The sequence below is a fragment of the Perca fluviatilis genome, chromosome 8 (assembly GCF_010015445.1).
Source record: "Perca fluviatilis chromosome 8, GENO_Pfluv_1.0, whole genome shotgun sequence".
Lineage (NCBI taxonomy): Eukaryota > Metazoa > Chordata > Actinopteri > Perciformes > Percidae > Perca > Perca fluviatilis.
Window position 1 is genome coordinate 37,203,779 of NC_053119.1, and position 22,053 is coordinate 37,225,831.

The 22,053-nt window shown below is 43.0% G+C and overlaps 1 protein-coding gene across 1 annotated transcript in view; it reads left to right on the forward strand.

Moving 5' to 3' along the window:
- Positions 1–5,376: 5,376 nt before the first annotated feature.
- cdh13 (cadherin 13, H-cadherin (heart)) overlaps positions 5,377–22,053 on the forward strand; it is a 460,326-nt gene continuing 443,649 nt past the window's right edge. The window contains exon 1 of the mRNA XM_039809525.1: positions 5,377–5,684. Within this exon, the coding sequence (XP_039665459.1) occupies positions 5,640–5,684 (45 nt within the window). The 5' untranslated portion in view covers positions 5,377–5,639. The remainder of the gene's footprint in view (positions 5,685–22,053) is intronic.

The following is a 22,053-nucleotide window of genomic DNA, read 5'->3' on the forward strand; positions in this document are numbered from 1 at the left end:
ACTTTTCATCCATCAACAGAACATTCACTACATTTTCAAACGAGGTCACGCCCATTTAGGAGACAGGAGGTGTGTACCCTTTCATACCATTGGCCCAGAGTGTAATGGGCTATTTAGAGATGGGTACCAAAATCCGATGCTAATACGGCACCGGTCCCTAAACGAACGGTATCTACCGGACCGAATCACAACGCAGATTTTGGTGCTTCATTTCGGTGCCAATTAGATGCTTCCTGTGCTTCTCTCTGATGTTCCGAAACAGACGTTCGAGGAAACAGAAGCATCGCTGCACATGATGCTAGTTAACACTTCACTTGACAGCAGGAAACGTTAGCCTACCGTTGGCTAGCAGCTGGATTAAACACGGTTAAAATGCTGACAGCTAAACTGTGTGACTGTATTTCGCTGTAGAGGATTCCAACAGCGGGACGTTAAGCAGAGTGCAGCTGCCTTTGTCGGAAAAACAACACACATGGTGCGTTCACTTAAAACTAGTAAGCCTCATGGTGCATTCAAAGTTATTGTAAAATACCCTATTCCCCTATTTTTTTAAGTATCTGTTCAGGCACCGTTTAGGCACCGGCACCACTTTTAGCCTGTATCGTAAAAAACCTAAACAATACCTAACGTACCTAATGTGATGCAGTGCCCTCTAGGTTGGCCTTAAAATGTAGAAAATATGATGCAGTGCATTACAGGCTGCCCATATGCTAGAAAACAGCTGGTGCCCTTTTCATGTTTTTCGCCCCTGCCTGTCAGACAGCCTGAGTCCGCCACTGAAAAAGAGCATTAGGATTAGCCAATTTCCAGAAAAAAAAATCTGTTAAAACATGGCAATTAAGATTCCCTCTGTTTTTATATTTACAAAACTAAGTCATGAGCATTTTGGGCTAATTAGGTTGAGCCATAAAGCTGTCAAACTGATTGAGCCAGCCACTCTCTTCCTGTGCCACAGAACAGACGTTCCAGTCATGATTTGTTGTTTCCACTCAGCCATGGCTTACAAACTCAAAATGACTTTCTTTCTGATTCCCAAAATCAAAAAAAAAATGGGATGATTTAGAAATATCAGACAGTAAATGTTAGAAACTGCTTGACATTTTACTCTTCATCCACACGCGTAATTTTAATTGATTATTTTAGTCATCTTCCTTTCCTCCGCAGCTGACCTTGTGTGCTTTGAACCAGCCAGTCAACGGTGATCTGTTCCCAATGTCTTTACTTTACTGATAAATGAATACGGCAGAAAAATAGGATAGGAAAAGCAATTCCTCAGGTGTCACGACAATTCCCACCCTCATTTTTCACATCCATTGAGAAAGGAAACTAAGACATAGCCTGAGACCCCCAGCTGACTTTTGTGTAAAGCTAACCTTTTTCTTTTCCCCTACTCAAGATGGATATATGCAGAAATCTGTCACCCCATTATATACACCCTTATGAACGTGTTTGTATGTGTGAGAAAGGCAGAGGGAAGCTCTGAATGTTTCCATTATCTCAGGGCTTCTTTGCTCTTCCTCTGCACAGCAGACTCATCCGTCTGTTTCACTCTGTATGATTTGTGTTGGAGGTTAAGGGTACTTTGCATGAAGATTAAGTGTGCTCTTTGACAGCTCTGCCTCCTTAGAAAGACTTATGGGTTCCTTTAATAGACATCTGACCTTTAGGCCCAGAATGAGAAAAAAAGTTTGTGTGCTCATTGAATAACACTCTGTGGTGTCTGGATGGGCTGATGTCTAAACCTTGACCACCATTTACCACATAATATTTTTTTTTTTTTTTTTTGTATATGTATCTGAAGTCTCTTTCTCGAAATTCAGCCTTGGTGCAGAATAACAGCCACTAGAGGCAGTCTCACAATGACTTTTCCTTAGGATGTGGCATTTCTGTGTCTGTAGCTATTGAGTAGGAGAGGGGGGGGCAAAGTGGAGGGTGGGGGTGTGGCCTTGACCAACTGCCCTGCTTTGCTTGTTTGCAAGCCATGATGTCTCTCTCTTTCTCATGGGTGGGCCAAATTCTCTGGGCGAGAGAAAGGGGAGGTAACCTTTCCCCCTATGACATCATAAAGGGGAGATTCCAGATCGGCCCATCTGAGCTTTCATTTTCTCAAAGGCAGAGCAGGATACCCAGGGCTCGGTTTACACCTATCGCCATTTCTAGCTACTGGGGGACCATAGGCAGGCTGGGGGAACTCATATTAATGTTAAAAAAACTCATAAAGTGAAATTTTCATGCCATGGGACCTTTAAAACTCAAGGAGCAAAACTGAATAAAATCCTGACAAACTCTGAGAGTCATCGTAGTGAAAACATACTCTTATTTTATATAGATATATGTATAGATATTAGCTCAAAACAACTTGTGACAACTTTTTTTTACTGCACATCAACCTTTCGATGAATAATGCAACAATGACATAGTCCAAATACTCTGATTTGATGAAACCATAAAAAGACTAACTCCAATCAATCTACTGTATGCATGCCGTAATATGTTGCCATCAGGGCTTTAATCAGCCACAGGATTAAATTCATATGAGCCATCCTCCACTTTAATAATGATGCGGTAGTTATTTGATTATTTCCAACAGGAAACTGCGAGATCCATTGAGTGCTTTACTGAAGGACACCTGTGCAAGGGGCTCGCTGTGCTCTGAAATACCAAACCAACATCTGTGTTCATCTGTCTCTTAACCCCGTTGATCATGCAAGTTTTAATTTTTCTGGGTCAAAATTTAAAATTACAACTGTCTTTTTCGACACTTTAATGTGACGTTTTTGACACTTTAGAATGTTTTTGTTGCTTTTTTCTAGACTCTTTTTTCCGACGTTTTTAAAACTTTTTTTAGACATTTGTCAATTTTTTCAACGTTCTTTTACCATTTTCTTTTTTCAAATGCTATAACATTGAATAAAACACACCAAATTCAATGAAAATAGTGCACTGATCATGTATTTAACTTGTGAAGAGCGTTGTATGGAACCATACAAGTTTTTTTTTGACAATTCGGTTGAAAAAACACCCACATTTCTAATATAGAAACTTTGAAAATGGGTCAAATTTGACCCGGGGACAACAGGAGGGTTAACTTTTTTTTACAACTTCTCAAGACTGTCTGCTACTCTCAGCAACAAGCTCATTTGTTTGTACTGAAGATCAAGTCAACATTATAAATACAGTATCTCACAATCTCTGATAAAGAGATGATAGAGAGATGATTTTATGGAATCTACCCCATGCCAATCTCTAGGTATGGTGAATGGTATGTGATGATGTGGGGGGGCTATTTTAATTCCAAAGACCAAGGGAACTTTATCAGGATGCATAGTATCCTGGATCCATGAAATAACTGGCCTTTAAAAATAAAATCTGCCTGCCTCTATGGGAATTTAACATAGGGGTCTACTGACTTTTGCTGCCAGTGGTTTAGACATTAATGGCTGTATGTTGAGTTATTTTGAGGGGACAGCACATTTACACTGTTATACAAGCTGTAAACTTAATACTTTACATTGTAGCAAAGTGTCATTTCTTCAGTGTTGTCCCATTAAAAGATATAATGAAATATTTACTAAAATGTGAGGGGTGTACTCACTTTTGTGAGCTACTGTACATTTTTCCAAAAGGGTATTTTCCTAAAACTGTTGGGTATTGTAGTTTTTACCAAATGTAACAACGATCAAGGGTAAATTCTTCATTTGATGGGGATTATTTCCTGCTGTGGATTTAGTGTTTAAGTGAATACTTACAGTACAGCAGCAGGGTGGTGTGTGTGTGTGTGTGTGTGTGTGTGTGTGTGTGTGTGTGTGTGTGTGTGTGTGTGTGTGTGTGTGTGTGTGGTGTGTGTGTGTGGGATTGACTCAGAATAAACTACAGCGTGCATGTTCATCACAATGAAGGAACATGCCACTTGGGCTCAGTTTTTGGACAACAGTGGAGGTTTATGCCACAGAAGTATAAGCTATATTAGACTTTTGCTACACAGACAGTAAGTGTTATTAGGATAGATGCATTGGCCTTGGTCTTTTCACTGTATTTGTTGACAGTAAGGAAATACAGAATATCACCAGACGTATCCTTTATAAAAGCTCATCAATGGTCTCTGTTATTGCCTTAATTTCCAACTTGTAGATATTTGTTACAAACACTGAGCAGCTAAACCTGGAGTGTAGTGCAGCTGAAATGTCATTATTAGTTGATTGACAGAAAATTAAATTGCAACTTGTGGTAAAGGATTAACCGTATAGGAACCTGTTAAGCAAAAAAGCCTAAAATGTCACTAGCTTCAGCTTCTAAAATGTGAATATTCACTGGGTTTCTTATGATAGCACACTAACTCTTTGGTGTTGTTTTTTGGCTGTTGGTTGAAAACAGGGCATTTTATATGCAACTTGTGCTTTAGTAAAAAGAGTAATGGGCGTTTTTCACTATTTTATAAACTCACATTTTCAAGAACTAAAATATAAAATAATACATAAAAAAATCGGACATTCCATAGATCAAATAACTAGCCTACTCAATGAATCGAGCATATCCTTGGGAGACTAACTGACAATGGAAATAATCGTTAGTTGCAGCCCTACATTGTATAGGCTCTGTCATTTCAGTAGATCATATTTTATGTAAGACCATAAAGAGAGTGAGTGAGCGAGAGAGAGAGAGAGAGGCGCAGACCGACTGAAAATAAAACGCTCCTTCTGACAACCAAATAAAATTCCCCACACAAATTAACAATTCATTATAGAGCTGAGAGGAAGGAAAAATAGTGCTCGAGATGAACAAAAAAATAAAATAAAATCACTGTTTGAATCCTATGGTCTTGTCAACACCGAGTCTAAAAAAGCAATGTCCTTTTGAAACCTATACACTAGTTTTATTGTAATGTTAGACAAGCCTAAAATGTCAAATTACTGAACTGAAGTTGCTTTCTCCCGTGGTGCCCCGCGGGCATATCGCCGCTGCTGTGTCTGAGCGCTCACAGGCTACACAGGACAGAAGACGCATATAATAGAGCGTCCTCTTGCATTGGCTATAAGACGATAGGAGCCGTAAATCTCATTAAAAGGGGGACTAATAGATAACAGCTAAAAAGCTGTCTGATTTTTTTATTTTATTTTTTTTTTTTAGGGCTCAGACCACGTGTGATGTCATGTCACTCATCGAAACCTGCTGCTGCACCTGCAGACCATTCAAAACTCCGAAATGAACACATTGGCTGTCTTAATTTCCAACAAAATGAGTGACGCTGTCCCTGCACTAATAGAGACGCCCCCCCTTCTCACTCCACTCTACCACCACCACCTCCACTCCCCTCTCCCTCCGTCTCACCTCCTCCGCGTGCCACCCCCCGTCCCCGTCCTCCTCATAAATCTATTGGTTGTGGTCTCGGCTTCACTATCCAATGCTTTGCTGATCACACTGCAGTTGTATTTGGGAGAAGTTGGCAGCTGGCGGCTCGCAGCGAAAGGCTTTCCCCCCCTCTCTCTCTCTCTCTCTCGCGCGCTCTCTCTCTCTCTCTCTCTGTCTCTCGCTCTCTCCCGGCGCTTGGACAGTGGAATTATGAGCAGAGCTGACCCAGTCTACATCACCCTGTCTTGAATCTGTTTCTGTATTCCACACCGCGAGAAATCAAACCGACCATGGAGATTGGAGTCCGCATACTCTTGGCTTTCCTCATCCCCCAGGTAAGACGGGACAGGAGAGATGAGTGAGTGTGTTGGATTTGGAGGGGGCAATTTGACTGAGGTGGACAGCTCTTTTTGTGCGTGTGTGTGTGTGTGTGTGTGTGTGTGTGTGGGTGGGTGGGTGTGCGTGTGCGGTCTCGCTCGGGCTACTCTTGTGTTCTTTGCGCGAATAGCTTGTCAAGTTTGTCCCGAGTCTGCACAGCCAACATAATCACCTGCATGCACTGCCAGATCCGTCCGTGCCGTGCCAGAGCAAGTTTTTTTGTTTCTTTTTTTTTAACCCCCGTTCAGCGCCTCGATCTACTGTGCGCATGGCTGGCATCCGTGGTGGGTACCGAGTTTGTGGGTGTCGGGGTCTGGCAGGGGATCCGCAGCAGCGGTCGCGCACTTTAGGAATGCCTTTTAATAGGATATTTTTGTCGAGAATAAAACGGCGATGAGAGAGAATTGAAGGGGGGGGGGAGATGGATGGATGAGAGGGGACTGAGAGAGAGAGAGAGAGAGAGAGAGAGAGAGAGAGAGAGAGAGAGAGAGAGAGAGAGAGTGATATCATATAGAGCGGTGTATCGTATGTCTATGTGCAAATCACTGCTCCGGCTCTTGTCTCCAGTCGCATCTATATTCCGCTCAGCCACCAACTTGTGCGTTTCTTTGGGCTTGTGTGTGTGTGTGTGTGTGTGTGTGTGTGTGTGTGTGTGTGTGTTTTTTTTTGTGGTGGGGGTGTGTGTGTGTGTGTGGTATATTATTTGTTTGTTTGTAGGGGGGGGGGGGGGGGGGGGGGGGGGGGGAGCAAAAGGAGGGATGGAGAGAGAGAGAGAGGAAAAAAGAGAGAGAGAGAGAGAGAGAGAGAGGCAGAGAACTAACTTGGCTGTGTTATTTGTGACGTCTCTCTGGGTGCTTGACTCAGTCTACTGCTCTCGGTAGACGCGGATTCTCCCGGGATATTTAATAAAGCCTTAATTCCCACTGTGATAGAGGCACTCGCCCGTTTGATCACACTTTAATATGGAAAGAGAGAGAGAGAGAGAGAGAGAGAGAGAGAGAGATAGGTGGAACAGCTGTGTCTGCCAGTCAAGTCTTAAGACGACCATTTTAATGGAGAAGGACACAGCACCTAAGGCACCTCTAGGCGTCTCCTATAACACCTTTGTCCACTTTCTGGATTGAGTGTCTTCTGCTCTGCTGAAGTGCCCCCCCTGAGCAAAGATGAATGCAGCTGTGCAGTGATTGCTCCTCTCCAGCTTCCTTGACCCTTGATCTCCTTATTCAGACAGAAAAAAAAAATAATATTCCTTACATGAAGATCGGTGCAGAATAACCATTGCAGTCTTCGCTGTGTACTTACTCTAATGACAGTAGCACCTCTCCTGGCACGATGCAAAGTAGCAGGTCATTTTAAAATAACCGAGCTGAGAGTATTCCTAAACCCGAAGCGTGGCACGCAGGCAAACAGCTCGTTCGGGGAAACTGGGTGCTGTTGTGCTGCTTCTCTCTCCCATCTCTTATCCTTCCTCTCTCTTTCGCTCTCTCTCTCCCTCCTCAGGGTGTTTTGAAAGACAGCAGACAGCACAGCTCATTTGCTATTTCCTGTTTTGACCCGTGTGAGCTTAGTGCACATTTTCTGCTGTGTATTATTCATTTTTAATTAGATAAGCCATCGGCTCCACGTTGTAGTTCGATCTTCTGATCTGAGGCGATTATGATTCAGGGTAACAGCGCAGACAAAGAAATTATTTAACTCCGTTTTATTGATTAGGACCTGCACCCTCTCGAACACAGATGCACACACGCCAACACCGCCCACCCTGCTGAGGAGACATTGCATTGAGTAGATTAATTCCCTAACCGAAGAGACTGGTAATAGGGATTCTGTATTTCCACTTGGAAGTTCACCCAAAGACACACACTCACTCCCACACAGATCTGGTAGCAGGTGAGATGTATGGTGCTGGCTGTCCTTTGGCCTGTACTTCTGGCGGGCAGATTTACAGGCTGACCCAGCTCCATGGGGGGGGGGGGGTCTCTATCCTCTGGCTGGTAAATGGATCCATAAAGTGAATAAAGCACATGAATGCAAACCACTGAAAACGTTTTTCGTATGTTTTCCCTTCCAGTGATCCAACGCTCAGCTGTCCAGCTTGTTCAGAAACACACACACACACACACACACACACACACCAACGGCACACGCGTATGCAACATGCGAACACACACTTATTCCACCTGGAAGTGGAAGTGCCTTCTTCCCTCTCAGAATCACTGCAACGTCCAATCTCATGTGTGGGGATCAAACCAGGTTACTTTTATTTATAGATGCTCAGGTAGGGAGCCAAGTTCCTCTTCACAAGAAGCTGCCATGCACTCATGTCTTCCTCCCACCACTCCCTCACTCACACTCTCTCACACACACATGCACACGCACACATATGGGCGCGCACGCCAGTAGCAGCCTGCTCCTTGGCAATAAATCCCTGTTTTCCAAATGAAACGTTAAGCAGTCTCTCCGTGTGGAGCAATGATTCAGAATAAGCACAGCACAGCTGGGAGCTGCAGGTGCAGGGATTTCTCTGCCCCTTTTTTTTCTCCTTTTCCCACATTGATCCCTCCTCTTTGTCTGTGTTGTATATTTGTCCCCCCCCCACCCCACCCTTTCAGCTTTCGCTCTGTTTCACGTCCTCCCACCCCGCGAAACTCGTCTTTTACCTTAATTAATGTGATTTACCAACCTTTAATCACCCATTTATTCCACTCAAAATGCTCATTGCCATTTTCTGACCTCTCTCTCTCTCTCTCTCTCTCTCTCTCTCTCTCTCTCTCTCTCTCTCGTCCCTATCTCTCGCTCCCTCACCGGTGGAGACGGCGGATGACAGTTTACACTCACAGTTTAAATTCTGGGCTGGCACCTGGGCGTGTCTGCTGGGGAAGATTTGCTGTCATGGACGTTTATGGGCGCGGTGACCAATGGACTGTTAAAGTTCCTGTTCAAGCCGCTGCAGACACGGAAAGAGACAGCTAGCTAGAGAGGGAGAGGGAGGGAGGGAGGGGAGGTCATGGTCTCCGGGGAGAAAAAAAAATAAAAGTTTCAAGTCAAGACGGAGCGTTTCCATGGTGTCCTGCTACTTATCAAAGAGGGCCAACCTTGGTGGTGACACATAACCAAGCACACACACGCCCGGACATGCCTGACACGCACCCACATTTCATTATGTTATCCTCTCTGACTCCCCCCCCCTCTCTACTTTCTCACCCTCACTCGGTCCTCAAGGCACTTTATTGATCTGGAATTATCAAAAAAGAGAGGACACTGCCATGCGTGGCAAGTTAGCAGCATTTATTATTTAAGGAGAGCAGCAACAGGTGTGAGATATGAACCCACACACATTCAATAAAGGTCTCTCGCTCTTTTGATCTATCATTTCTAGGTTGAGCCATTTCTATTTATATATACCAATAGGTTTATTGTTCAGTCATACAGGGATTATGTGGGTGTGCAGTGTACACATAGGTGAAGGAAGCACTTCACATGTGGGTGGGACAATCTTACCGCAGGCTCTGGGGGTCCTACCCTAGAAGTTCTTTAACACAGTAGAACTAGATGTAATTTTCTGTATTCTGGCCCATTTTAACAGGTGGTTTGATACTTTTATCTGGCTATACCAACTTGACAAAAAAATAATGGGTACATTTTGTTATTTTTCACCCAGAGGTAGTGTTTTCATGGCCCCAGATCACATATTTTAAGATATTAAAAAAGCTAAAAGTGCAGAAATTGATTTGAGGACTAAATTCAGATCCATCTTTTATGATTGAAAAACACATTATTTAAACGTGAGGATCTCTTTCAATCGTTTTTTCTACTGCTAAAGAATCACCAGGCCCTAAGTCCAACGTCTCAAAGATTATGTTGTTAAGTCAGTTATCTTGGTGGCTTTGTTACACGCACATTTTTACACACATAACACTGCTGTGAACTGCTGTTCAGCTTAATAGAATATATCCCGGGTTAGGGCGGGTCGAAAATTGACAAAGCAGCGTTCCGATTAACTTATTAATAACTTACAGAAACATTGCGTGCAGTAGTTCACCTTCCACCTTCTCTCCAACACAGTCATACCCAGCGGGCTAATCTTATCTGCTGCGATATTTGATGCTCTGGGTACCGCTTTGGCATAATTTTTTAATGTGCTTGGTCGGGACCCTTTGCGTCATTTTTCAACATGCAGGGTAAAAACCACTCAGGTTTAGGGAAAGATCGTGGGCGGGGTTAAAAATTTTTTTACGTTTAACTAACGTGGGACAAGAATGGAACAGTTAGGGTTAGGAAAAGATCATGGGTGGGGTTGTACGTTTCACTGACCAGCGGGACAAAAACGGGACACGAACGCCAGTCTCCTGACCCAGGAACAACTTAACCAACCTCCCTACACGGACTTTCATACTACTCGCTACCGTTGTCGCCCTTCACACCACGTCATCTTACAGCGCCGCGGTCGAGCTGCTGCTATCCCCCGGTGTTTCCCATACAGATGCTAAAGGGGCCTTGTGTTGGGTTTTTGACGCCACTGACCAAGCGTCGGTATTTATGACGAGTTGCGAGTTAGAATGGGGCGGTCTCTCAAACCGTGGTACCTTTGTCGCTCGCATGTAGGCTATATGTGTACTCACTTGTGTGAGAATCTGCCTGTGTGCAAGGCAGCAGTAAAAATGTGATATGTGATTCTTTCATTAAGCAAGGGCAATGGATTTGATGCACCTAGTGGAAAGACCAATGGTCTTGATGTGTTTTAGACCAGGGGTCTTCAACATCTTTTAGGCCGTTTAGGACCCCTTAGCTAAAAGAGTAGGGACCCCCTACCTATATATATATATATATATATATATTGTATACAATTGAGTTGCATTTTAAACTGGGCCGAATGGATGAAAACAAATGGTTATTATTTATACATCATGTTTTAGCGGAAGGCACAGTGAATCCTTAAAGGGATACGCCACCGTTTGTTGAAATAGTGCTTATCACGGTCTCCACTAGCTGTAGATAGGTGGGCCAACACATTTTTTGTCTCAGTGCAAGTAATTAGGTTGTCTTTTTGTCTTTTGTTGGCTATCAACCTTTTACTCCAACGGCAATATAGGATTCCATTCACAGCAAAAAAAAAAAGGGGGGGGGGGGGTGTTTTACTGGACTAAAACGATGCATGCACAAAAAATGCGTTGGCCCACCTATCTACAGCTAGGGGAGACCGTGATAAGCCCTATTTCAACAAACGGTGACGTATCCCTTTTAAGCTTAACTGCTATCACGGTGGCTACCTTTCCTATAGTAAGCTTCTCTTCAATGTGTAAATAATTGTTTTCACAAATAGGCCAATTAATCTTTGCTATTAATATGTTCGACTCATATTAATGTATATTTTCAGACATTTACATTTTTGAACAAAGAAACTTTCCAAAAACTTCAAAAAGATTTCTTTTTACATAATTTGGCGGCTCCCCTGCACTAACTCTGAGGACCCCCTAGGGGTCACGGACCCCCTGTTAAAGATCTCTGTTTTTGACAAAAACATGCTAAAAGTGGGGGCATCTCAACTAATCATTTTAAAAAGTGGGTGGGACTTCCCCCCTCATGTAATGGCTCTGACGCCATGAGTGTAGTATATGTACCACCTGCACTTTCATGTGGCTTTGTCTTTAAGAAGTGTACAGATGGAGCCATGTCATGTCTATCGCCGGTTACAAAGCCCACCTTCAGCTGACCCCTTGTTTCTCCCAAGAAGGTTACTGTGTGGGAATCTTCCTTTCAGACCTGCCATCCCTCTGTTATAGAGTGCCGTTTCGGTAATGGGCTTTTTACAATGGAGTCTGATTACGGGGCAACAGCATGACAAGCTACAAAGGCTAACGATGACACTAATGAGGAATGCCAGTCATTATGGCAGGATGATTTCTTTCCATCTTTCCTTCATTCTTCTGCTCATTGTATCTTCCTCACCCTTCCTTGCGCTCCGTAATTTTAACAGCCTACCTAGACACACAAACACTCAGACTAAAAAGAGCATGAAATGGCTCAAGTGAAAGCAGCCCAATACCAATCCAGACTTTTTCTGTCTAAATGTACCCTGGTGTTACTGTGGTTCTAACAATCGACTGGCAAATAGGCTTTCTACTTTGGGGCTTTGAGGTTTCTGTCTCTTACATTCTACTTATCTGTGCTGTTTCCTGTGTGAAAGCAAAGCCAACACAGTGTGTGGTGTTACAGTGCTCTTTGGAGTTTTTTTTATTTGTTGCAGTCAGCCGTTATTGATAGAAAACATCTAACTCTAAAAGCTTCCTGTAAATGAACACACACACACACACACACACACACACACACGTTTTAACCAGAATGGACACACAAGGACACAAACACACATACATATGGGATAAGATAAGATTTAATTATCCCGATTTGTCTTGGACAAACAAACAATATCTGTTCTTTAAAGAATTCAACACAACATAGTGCATATATATATATACACACACACACACACACACACACATACATAAAGGACACAGACTGTTGCATCACTCTGTATCATGTTGCATGCAGAGATTGCCTCTAGTCAACAAAATTGCACACAACCCGTTGTACAACACATCATACTAGTAGTCATGATATGTGCAGTAAGGGTAAGCCGCCTTATCAACATAAAATCCTGATTAAAAAGAAAAGTAAAAATGTGCATGTGTGTGTTTAAGAACATGTGCATACCTGTGCCAGATTTCTTTTCTTCTAATGGGAGAGAAACAGTTTTCATATTTATCCGCGTGTTGCCCTGTGACTGTGGTTGAGCAGTGCTGCGCTGTAATGGGCTATAAGGTCAAACGCTATCTTAACTCTGCCGTGGGGGGGGTGTGACCTTTGAGGGAAACATGGTCTTCTTCAATCTTATCTGCCTTAACATTGCCACCCACGCTCTCCTGAGGAAGGTAGTGGATGAGAGGAGGATGAAGCGGGGGAGGATGAGGGATGGAGATAGTGAGAGTAGCAATTAAAGTAAATATGTCCCTTTAGCGCTCCATTAGAATCTGCCTGTATTTGATATAAGTGGCCTAATTATGCGAAACGCCAATGGACGTTACGTGGTGTAATCGTGAAATGTGCCAAGTTAAAAAAATAATAAATAAAAAAAGAAGTGGATTAATGGCTTATTTGTGAGTTTTAGTGGGTAGAGAAAGCAGAGAAGAGACACACACACACACACACACACACACACATATATATACACACACACACACACACACAGACACACACACACACACACAGGATTGTGGCACTATCTTTGTGGGGACCTGTCATTGACATAATGCATTCCCTAGCCCCTTACCCTAACCTTAACCATCACAACTAAATGCCTAACCTTAACCCTTACCCTAACCTTAACCATCACAACTAAATACCTAACCTTAACCCTTACCCTCACCCTAACCATAAACTAATTCTATCCCTAATCCTAAAACCAAGTCTTAACCCTCAAACAGCCCTTTAAACTTGTGGGGTCCAGCATTTTGGCCCCACAAAGCTGTCGGGACCCCACATGTATACTGGACTCCCGGTTATGGGACCCCACATATATAGCTAAACAAACCCACACACACACACACAAGGCCTCAGTAGCCATGTGTGAAGGACACAGCAGTACAATGCGATGCCGTCCCTCCAGTTGATCGCGCTTTTATCTCACTTTGTCCTCCTCTTGTCAATTTTGTGGTCAGACAGGCAGACACAATAGGTGACGGACAGACAAAGAGCCATATACTGTAGATCCCCAGGTAGAGATAGCGGCTGAAAGAAAAGCAGCTGTGTATCCCCCGAAAAAAGCTCCCAACATACAGCATCTTAAGTTTTTGTGAGGAAGAGAGATGCGGTTCATACCATTCGTCTCTCAACTTTCTCTCCGTCTCTCTGCCCGTGCGTCCTCCTCCGCCGTGCACTCTGACAAACACTCTCTATAACACATTACAGATATTCATGAGCTATTCACCCACTCTGTTTGTCTGTCTCATCGCCACACTCGCAAACATCCAGATATGTCCTCCCCTCTGTATTTCTGACACACACACACACACACACACACACACACGTTCAAGACTATGTTTGGCAGGAGGCACAAGTTTCTTTTTTCAGCGTGATTGCGATGACTCCTCCATTGCCACGGAGTGTGTGAAGCCGCCAGCAGCACAGTGGGAGTATTCATGTGAAAGGGGCTGGTACTGCGGGTCCCTTTTCTTCCACACGAGTACTTTCGCTGATGATAGTAGCAGGCGATGATATTGTACGTTGCATTAGCGTTTCAGTGAGTAGTGCTCCATTGTTGGTATGATGCACTTCTATTCGGTTAAGGTAATAGAAGCGTTGCAGCCCATTCTGTCGTGGGAAAAAAAAAAAGAGCCACTTAGCATAGGTCACTGAATAGCTAGCTTTTCATCACTGACTGCATTGTTAATTGTAGCCACAGGGTCAAAAGGGAGTGATGGAGATTTCTGCCAGCTGCACTTGATTCTTTTTCATGAGTGTATTGGAAGGTGAGTTGATGCCTAGCCGTGTTTCTGCACATGGATGGGTGCTATAGCCACAGGGCAGCTAAATTGATAGGTGAAAAGCATCCTGTAATATAGATATAAATCAAAGCCTTGGTGTTTTTATCTGCATCTTCTTATTCCGGAGAATGGAGCAGAAGAAATTGGCCTTTTGTTTTTTTTCTTCCCTCATATTTACTTGCTCTTATCAAACTAAATGGAGCATTGGGGAGGAAAATTCCAAATGCTAACAGTTATCCACTGTGCTGTAATAAGTACCTCAGGGGAAACAACACCGCTAGCTTTCAACACGACCTATCCCCAATTAGGCTTTCCACACAGATTTAGATGAACGCCTAAAAAAAAAGCACTAGTAGGGGTTTTTCTTGCTCTCTCGGAGATCCTCAATGCAGATATTGTTTCAGGGTGGCAACTTTAGAGTTCAATGAGGTCTAGAAATTTCTGAGTGTTCATTTTTACCAAAAGTATGTGTTGCAAGGCCTGGTGTATGCTTATTTTGCACAATCCCCTGTGGATTAGTCTACCTCCGACATGCTAATATGGAGTTTTTCCTTGCAGTGGTAACTTAACTTACCGCTGCAAACCTTTGATGCAGGAATATAAGATTATACATGCATATAATCTGCTTAGGTAGTCAAACAATGCACTGTACAATTGAGAAGACCGCCATATCTGTTAGACAAATTGTTATTACAGTATAGTGGTAAAACTGTACACTGGGGAAAAAATAAAAAATAAAATAAAAAAATAGCTAAGCCCCTACAGTCTCATGCAATTCGGCATATAAGCCTTGAAATAAATCTAAGCTTTATGATGCTTGTTATATCCGGTGTCTGTTGAGATCGTGATAGGTTTTGATTCAGGTGTTGCATTTGCATTGCAGTGCACTGTACGCGTATGCATATTTGTGTTTATATGCCATGTGCTACAACAGACTAATTTAGTTAGCAAAGATAGCTAACAGAATAGGAGATTAGTTGATGGCAGAGACTTGCATCATGCTGATTAATCATGAATGCTATTTGGGCTGCATTCTTTATGCAGAGACACACACACACACACACACAGTATTTCTGCTGACCGATGCACTTTATAAACCTTCTCATTTTTCACTTCCTAATCTGCTGTGATTGTTAAATTCCTCCCCATAATTATTGCATGTTGACTCTTGTTTTGAATGTGCCATGTTCCAGTTGATGCAGAACCGATCTCAAGAGAAACCCATCAAATACTGTGCTGTTGGTGAAGATAAACAAGGCTTCACCTTTGTCGCAGATATCAAGGTAGCTAAGACGGCTACATACGGTCTTAAACCTGGATAATCATACAAAATGTATCATCACCTTGACTTTAACATTGGTTGTTAAGCTCCGGAGGAAAGTGATTCTATGATGTGCCGGTCTACTCTTTGAGCATATAATGTGACTGTTTGAAAGCATCAACCCTACTTTTTCATTCTCTCCCAACATGACTCTGGGGTTTTTCGCTTCACTCCGTGTATAGCGAGTGTCTTTGAAGTAATCAAATCCCTCTCTGCTGTTAAAAGGAACTGATAGCTGAGAAGGTCTCCTTGACTTTTACAAGAAATCACTCCTGCTTACTCGCTTTTACCCATTTTCCTTTTCATCAGCTCACTTCACCTTCTGCAGCTCTCCTGGTCCTCTCCTCAATGTGTCTCTAGTCCTTTTCTCCTCTTTCCAGTAATAGTTTAATCAAATGTCTGCCCTTATCCCCCTGTATGTTAGCTCCCATCTTACGTTAACGCAGCTTCAGTGTTGCAGCAGTCATCAGACGGGAGACATATTTTACCTGTATGAAAGAAAGTCAATCTTTTTGCCTGCCATTATATGCGCAGTACCACCCCTGCTGCCTAGATGGCGACAAAATGCCAGATATTATTTGAAGGGTTGTCAAGGATAATTGCCCCTCAGATCCACTTAGTGTTTAAGCTACGTGTGCGTGTGTATGTGTAGGTATGTACGCGTGTTTGTTCATGGACCCTGGTAAAAGTTTTTTTTCATTTTCTTTTAGCAAAGGTGCTTTGTAGAGGTACAGTGGCCATTTAATCTGCTGATCTTGACTGTCAAGAAACGGACAGGAATTGGAGGACTCATTTGAAGCGAGCACACAAAGCACTATGTTGGTGCCTACGCAGGCAGGTCGCTTCAAGGCAATTAGAATAGCTCTTCCCACTTATTGCTTTTGATGTCAGCATGTGGGGGAATGAGAGCGAGCCAACTTTTGCCTGCCACTGACAGAGAGGGCTGCCACTTCAGTTGAATTCCTTTTGACACAGTTAATATTGTCCTCTAGTTTTAATCCCATATTAATGCGGGCAGGTCCAAGGCTTTGAGCTTACAAAGGAATTAAATGATAGGGGAAAAAAAGAATTAAGCGGGGGGAAAAAAGCCAAACCAATGGGGATGCCATTGGATTGGTAATGCCATCGGCCATGGCAGTTCCGATGGTTTTACTCTATTGTGATGCTGTTGGAACTCTCTTTTGAGCGGTGTCTTGATGATCCTCGTTGTCTTACTTTTATGCAATATTTAGGCCAGGGAACGTTACAGGGCTGCTATATTTCACACTTTCAATGCATTCCGGTTTCACGTGTGCATCAGGAAAAAGCTTTCTTTGTTCGAAATGAAAGGATTGTCATTTACAAAGCTACTTTTTCCCGTTGCTTGGATGCCAAAGACAAAAGGCCTGCTTGAGTAGAGGGTTAGTCATTAAGAGGCTATAGGCTATTTGTGTGGGAAAGGCAACATTGTTGTGGCTTGAGAGAAAGATGTGACGGGTTTTGAGATCTGACAGAAATCTCTTGTGTTTTCTTTTAATAATCCAATTCACAGTGACAGCATCGTACTTACGAGTAACCCGGCCTATCACCATAACTACCATGGGGTGCATAAGCTGCCCATTAGCTTCTAATGTTCATTTGTATCCATACTCATTTGTGCCTACTATTTGTGTACACTTTGTTCTCAAGAGACTTTCCCAAAAAGACTGGGAACGCCTCATTGAGTTCCTGCACTGGGTGATCCGTGCAGGAATTTGTCCCGCAGACCTGAAGTAATTAAGACATAGAGTTTAGGGCACGAAGCTCGCGATCCATTTTGATAAGTGCTTGGATGGCCATTTGCAAGTACACTTAAGGGCTTTTGGTGAAGTTGGTTGTGCTGTGAAACTCATGGGAAGGCTGAGGCAGCAGTAATGAAAGGAAAGATGAGTCTGTGGCTTTGGCTAAGGCCTGGCAAGGTGAGTGCAGTGATTTCCATAGAGACGTCGCATCGGCCAACTCACGCGCATGCTGTGACGAATTCAAACGACTGAAAAGAAGTGAATGGTTGTCATCAAAAGTGAGGCTGTTTTTCCAATTCCAACGACGATACGATGTTTTCACCTGACAACAGGGATTTGCACCCATATTATAGAGTTGGCTCCCGCCCCTCTCATTATCTGAACTCCACCTCTCTTATCAGCTATAGGGGTGTTGCAGCTGTGCTATAGGCTTCCTGCCGCAGAGATTCTCGGAGGAGCGAGCTGACTGGATTTGATTTTCATTAGGATTGCATGTCTTCACTGTCACATCCGTTCCCCACCTTGCACGCTTTTGTGGACACAATTTTCCGCTTTGGTGGCCCCCATACTGACGGCTTGGGTTTTTACGCAGCAGTGGAAGCACACAGGGTGGCCGGTTATCAGTGCATTCACCATTACAGGGCTCTGTGTGGTTGACCTGCTCAAAGAGGGCTTTTCTGCCTTTCCTAGAGTCCCACTAGGAGACACGCTCTGCTGCTGTGCTGCGACAAGCCACCTACAGAATTGCAGGAACTGTAACAGCCGGTCACAAGTCAGACAGTGTACTGCACAGACCTGGGATGTGCAGGTCACACACATCCACACACACACACACACACACACACACACACACACACACACACTGACTGTTGACAGACAGTTGAAGGCTGAGACAGTACAAGCTCATGTAAGTGCTCCACAGAGGGTTTGAGAGATCAATGGGAGATAATTATTTATAATGGAGCCAGAGGAGAAAGGAGTGTCCTTTTCAGCCATAGCTAGAGTGTGTGTACACATGGTAAAGTATTTGACCACCAGTTTTTTCTCTCTCAGTGGGGATTCAATTAAACACAAATGAGTGGACTGGCCACTGCTGAAATTAAATGTCCACTATTTAATCAGAGGTAGGGATACTAATTTAGATGTTTTTTTTTCCTGACCGGCAGCCGACCCTCGTTAACTGATCATTAACCGACAAGCAGGCAACTAAGTCCCAGTTAATCCTTCAGGGACATTTCGGGAGGCTCTGACATACTTTCCGCGTTAAGTGTTTGCGGGCAGCTGCGTGTCGCAAAGCTACGATGCTGCGTGCATTGTCGTGGACACACGCATCCACTTTCCCAACCGCTTGCACGACCAGTACAAGACTATATGTATATGTATGTCCGAGCCCGTTGCCACCGAATCAATTTTTAACTTTGGTCGGTAACCGGTTAATCATTAACATCCCTAATCACAGCCAAAACTGATAGGTTTAAAGTCAAAAGCCTGAAAGCATTTAAACAATTTGTCAGTGTGCAAATTGTGTTTTTAAAATCAGATTTTAGAATTTCGTATACATTGTGTATTAAAATTGACCTGTTTTGTAAGAGAAGACATACAGAGACAACAATATATGCCTGGGTTTGATTTCTTTTTAGAACAAGTAATGAGCATGAGTTATTTCAAATAGTTTCAGTATTTGTTAATACTTCAGATTTCCAGGTGAAGTTGTACTTCTGTGTCTTTATCTCCAGAGCTTCACAGCATCTCATGTTTGGGTATTCAGGACAAGAACATGCTCTTTCAATACAGCTTCAGTGTTCCTACCAACAGAGGACACAGGCTTAAATTAACATGGCTCTATCCTGTGATTTATGATACTCGGCATGGCCTAGTGTGGCTCACATACAGTGCAGGCAGACTCAGACACCTGCAGTATATCACTATGCTCACACACAGCCTACTTATCTTCTAAAACATACACACACAGAAACATTCTCATGGTCATATACTTATTATAGTGTACATTTCTACCGAATTGGTTGTGATAGCTCCAGTTTACAGCAACTTTCCTGCTTTGACAGAAGTCACCACATAATGGGAAGAATGCATGGATAGACATAGATAGATGATTGCTTAACACTGATGTGATGTGATTTTGTGAAATAAGCTTATTTGTGTTCTTGCTAAGGGTTGGATGAGAAGATGGATACCACTCCCACGTCTGTGTATTACAGTATATACAAAGCTACAGACATGTAATGGTTAGCTTAGCATGACGACTGGAAGCAGGGGGGAAACCGCTTGGGTCCGTCCAAATCAAAATGATCCAATACCCGCACCTTAAAAGCTTAATAATTATCATGACAAATCTTGTTTTTTTTTATATGTACAAAAACAAATGTAAAGGACAAAGAAGTCAAGCTCCTGGCCAAAAAGTAGTCCAGCACATAACCCAGTAAATCCACACCTTGTTGTTTTCATGGTTTTATACAGATTGGACAAACAAGATATAACGTGTTGATAACGGAGCTTTAGGGGTGCTGGTGCAGTAGATGGATTTTGTCACCTCTGGACAGAGCCAGGCTAGCTGTTTGCCCCTGTTTCTTAGTCTTTATGCTAAGCTAGGCTAACCATCTCCTGGCTGTAGCTACATATGTAGTCACATACATTTACCATGCAGTCTTGATTGAGATTGGTACCAATCTTGTCAAATAATCCCAATGTGTCCAACTATTTCTTTTAAAGTGCTTGTATGAGCCATATTCATTTTGTATTATTTCATGTAATTTTGCCCTGTGCCACTAGGGGGCTGTATGTGCTTTGTGGCTTAGCTGACTTCGGCTCAGCCCAGGTAGGCCATTTACACTAGAGGAAACCCAGACACAGGTGTTGCTGATTGAGGAAGCAAACAGTTTTCGACTGTGCCTTTGTGCCTTGCCTTTCGTGGTGAGCAGTTTGGTTTGTTGTTTTGGTTACATGTATTATGAGTCAGAGTTATTGCCGCTGTATGATATATGGAGGTAAATAAACGGTGCAAGATAATTGTAACCTTGAACTCTCCGTTTGCTATGTTTGCACTGGGCGCACGTCTAAACCTAATCTGCCGTATCAGCAACCAGTACTAGACTTCGTTTAGGACTTAGTCAGTACAGTGCTCATATTATGCTTTTTAGCTTTTTCCCTTTCCTTTATTGTGTTATATATCTTTTTTGTGCATGTTATAGGTTTACAAAGTGAAAAAGCCCAAAGTCCACCCCAAAGGGACTTACCATCTCCAACAGACAACACTGTTCACAAACTGCTCCAAACAGCTCTATTGTAGTCCAGCCTTTACTTCAGAGACAAACGTGGTCACTTTGTAACACACTTAATGCTCGCCTAGCTGCTGGCGTGGCACGCCCTCATACTCTGCTTCTGACTGGCTAGCAGTGCTTCCGTAGCTACTGCGCATGTGCAACTCCCAACAAAGATGGAACAGAAGTGAGAGGCCTCACTCTGTAGCTAAAACGGAGAGCTCAACACACAGGGTGAAAAGAGGAGCTGCAGCAACGTGCAGTACAACAAAAATATGGTGTTTTTTGAAAATTAAACCACGTAAACCTATTCTGGTACAACCTCTAAATATAATTATGAACCTGAAAATTAGCGTAATATGAGCACTTTAAGACATATAGGTCACCAAGAGGATCTCTGAGGCTGCCATGATCGGAACAAAGACTGTAATAAAGTTAGGTCAGGACAAGGATAGAAAGAGTTCTCCATGCAGGTGGAGAAAGGAAGAGAATGAAGATGGAACCAGTTTCCTCGGCTCAAATGACTAACACACTGTACAGTGTACTCAGCTTGTAATGGAGTAGCATCATAATGCAAAGACAAAGGCAGGAGTATCAGTGGCCATTGGCCATTCAAAGCAGTTAGCAGTAGCGACATCAGTGTCGAACAGTGTATCTTAAATCAGATAACAGTGCAGCTTTTGATTCAGCGACAGTGTTACAGTTTGTTAGTGTTCAGCTACAGCAGTTAGCGATAGAATGTAGCATCTGCAAGAGCACAGTCATTTGAGAGGAGCTTATTATTTAGTGTCTGTGTGTGTGTGTGTGAGTGTGTTTGTGTAAGTGTGTGTGTAAGTGTGTCCTTCAGGTTGTTTCACTCAAACAAATCTGAGGCCTTTTATTCTCTTCCCACCTGAACACACTGCTTACCAGAAACTATGATGGAATACAAACAAAACATTGCTCTTGAGATTGAATATCGTAGCTTGCTGAGACCAAAGGAGTCCGCTTTGGCAACCGTTAATAATAGGAGTACAGACTTTAATTCTAAACAGTCACAAACCAAACCACTTTAAAAAGCCAAATGTACATGTCAAGTATTTGACTTTACCACAGATGCTTCTTGATAACTCTCATCATCAAAAGCACAGGGAATGCATTATCTCTCTTAGTGTGAATGCGAAAAGGCTCTAGCACCTAACTCTTAACTCTTTTGCAGTGGGTGGGTGGAAGCTGCTTCTGCTGTTCTATGCTCATGTTGGGAAGTAACTCGACTTGCTGTAGCCAAGAACTGATAATGACTGTGTGGGAGAGCAGACATTACAATGATGATACCGAGATGAAAAAAGTATACGATGCAGGTTAGGAGTTTTTATGAGAATAAGATTTTTGAATTCATAGCATCACCCAGATGTTAGTGTTGAATTAAAACCAGGGAGGGAAAGAAT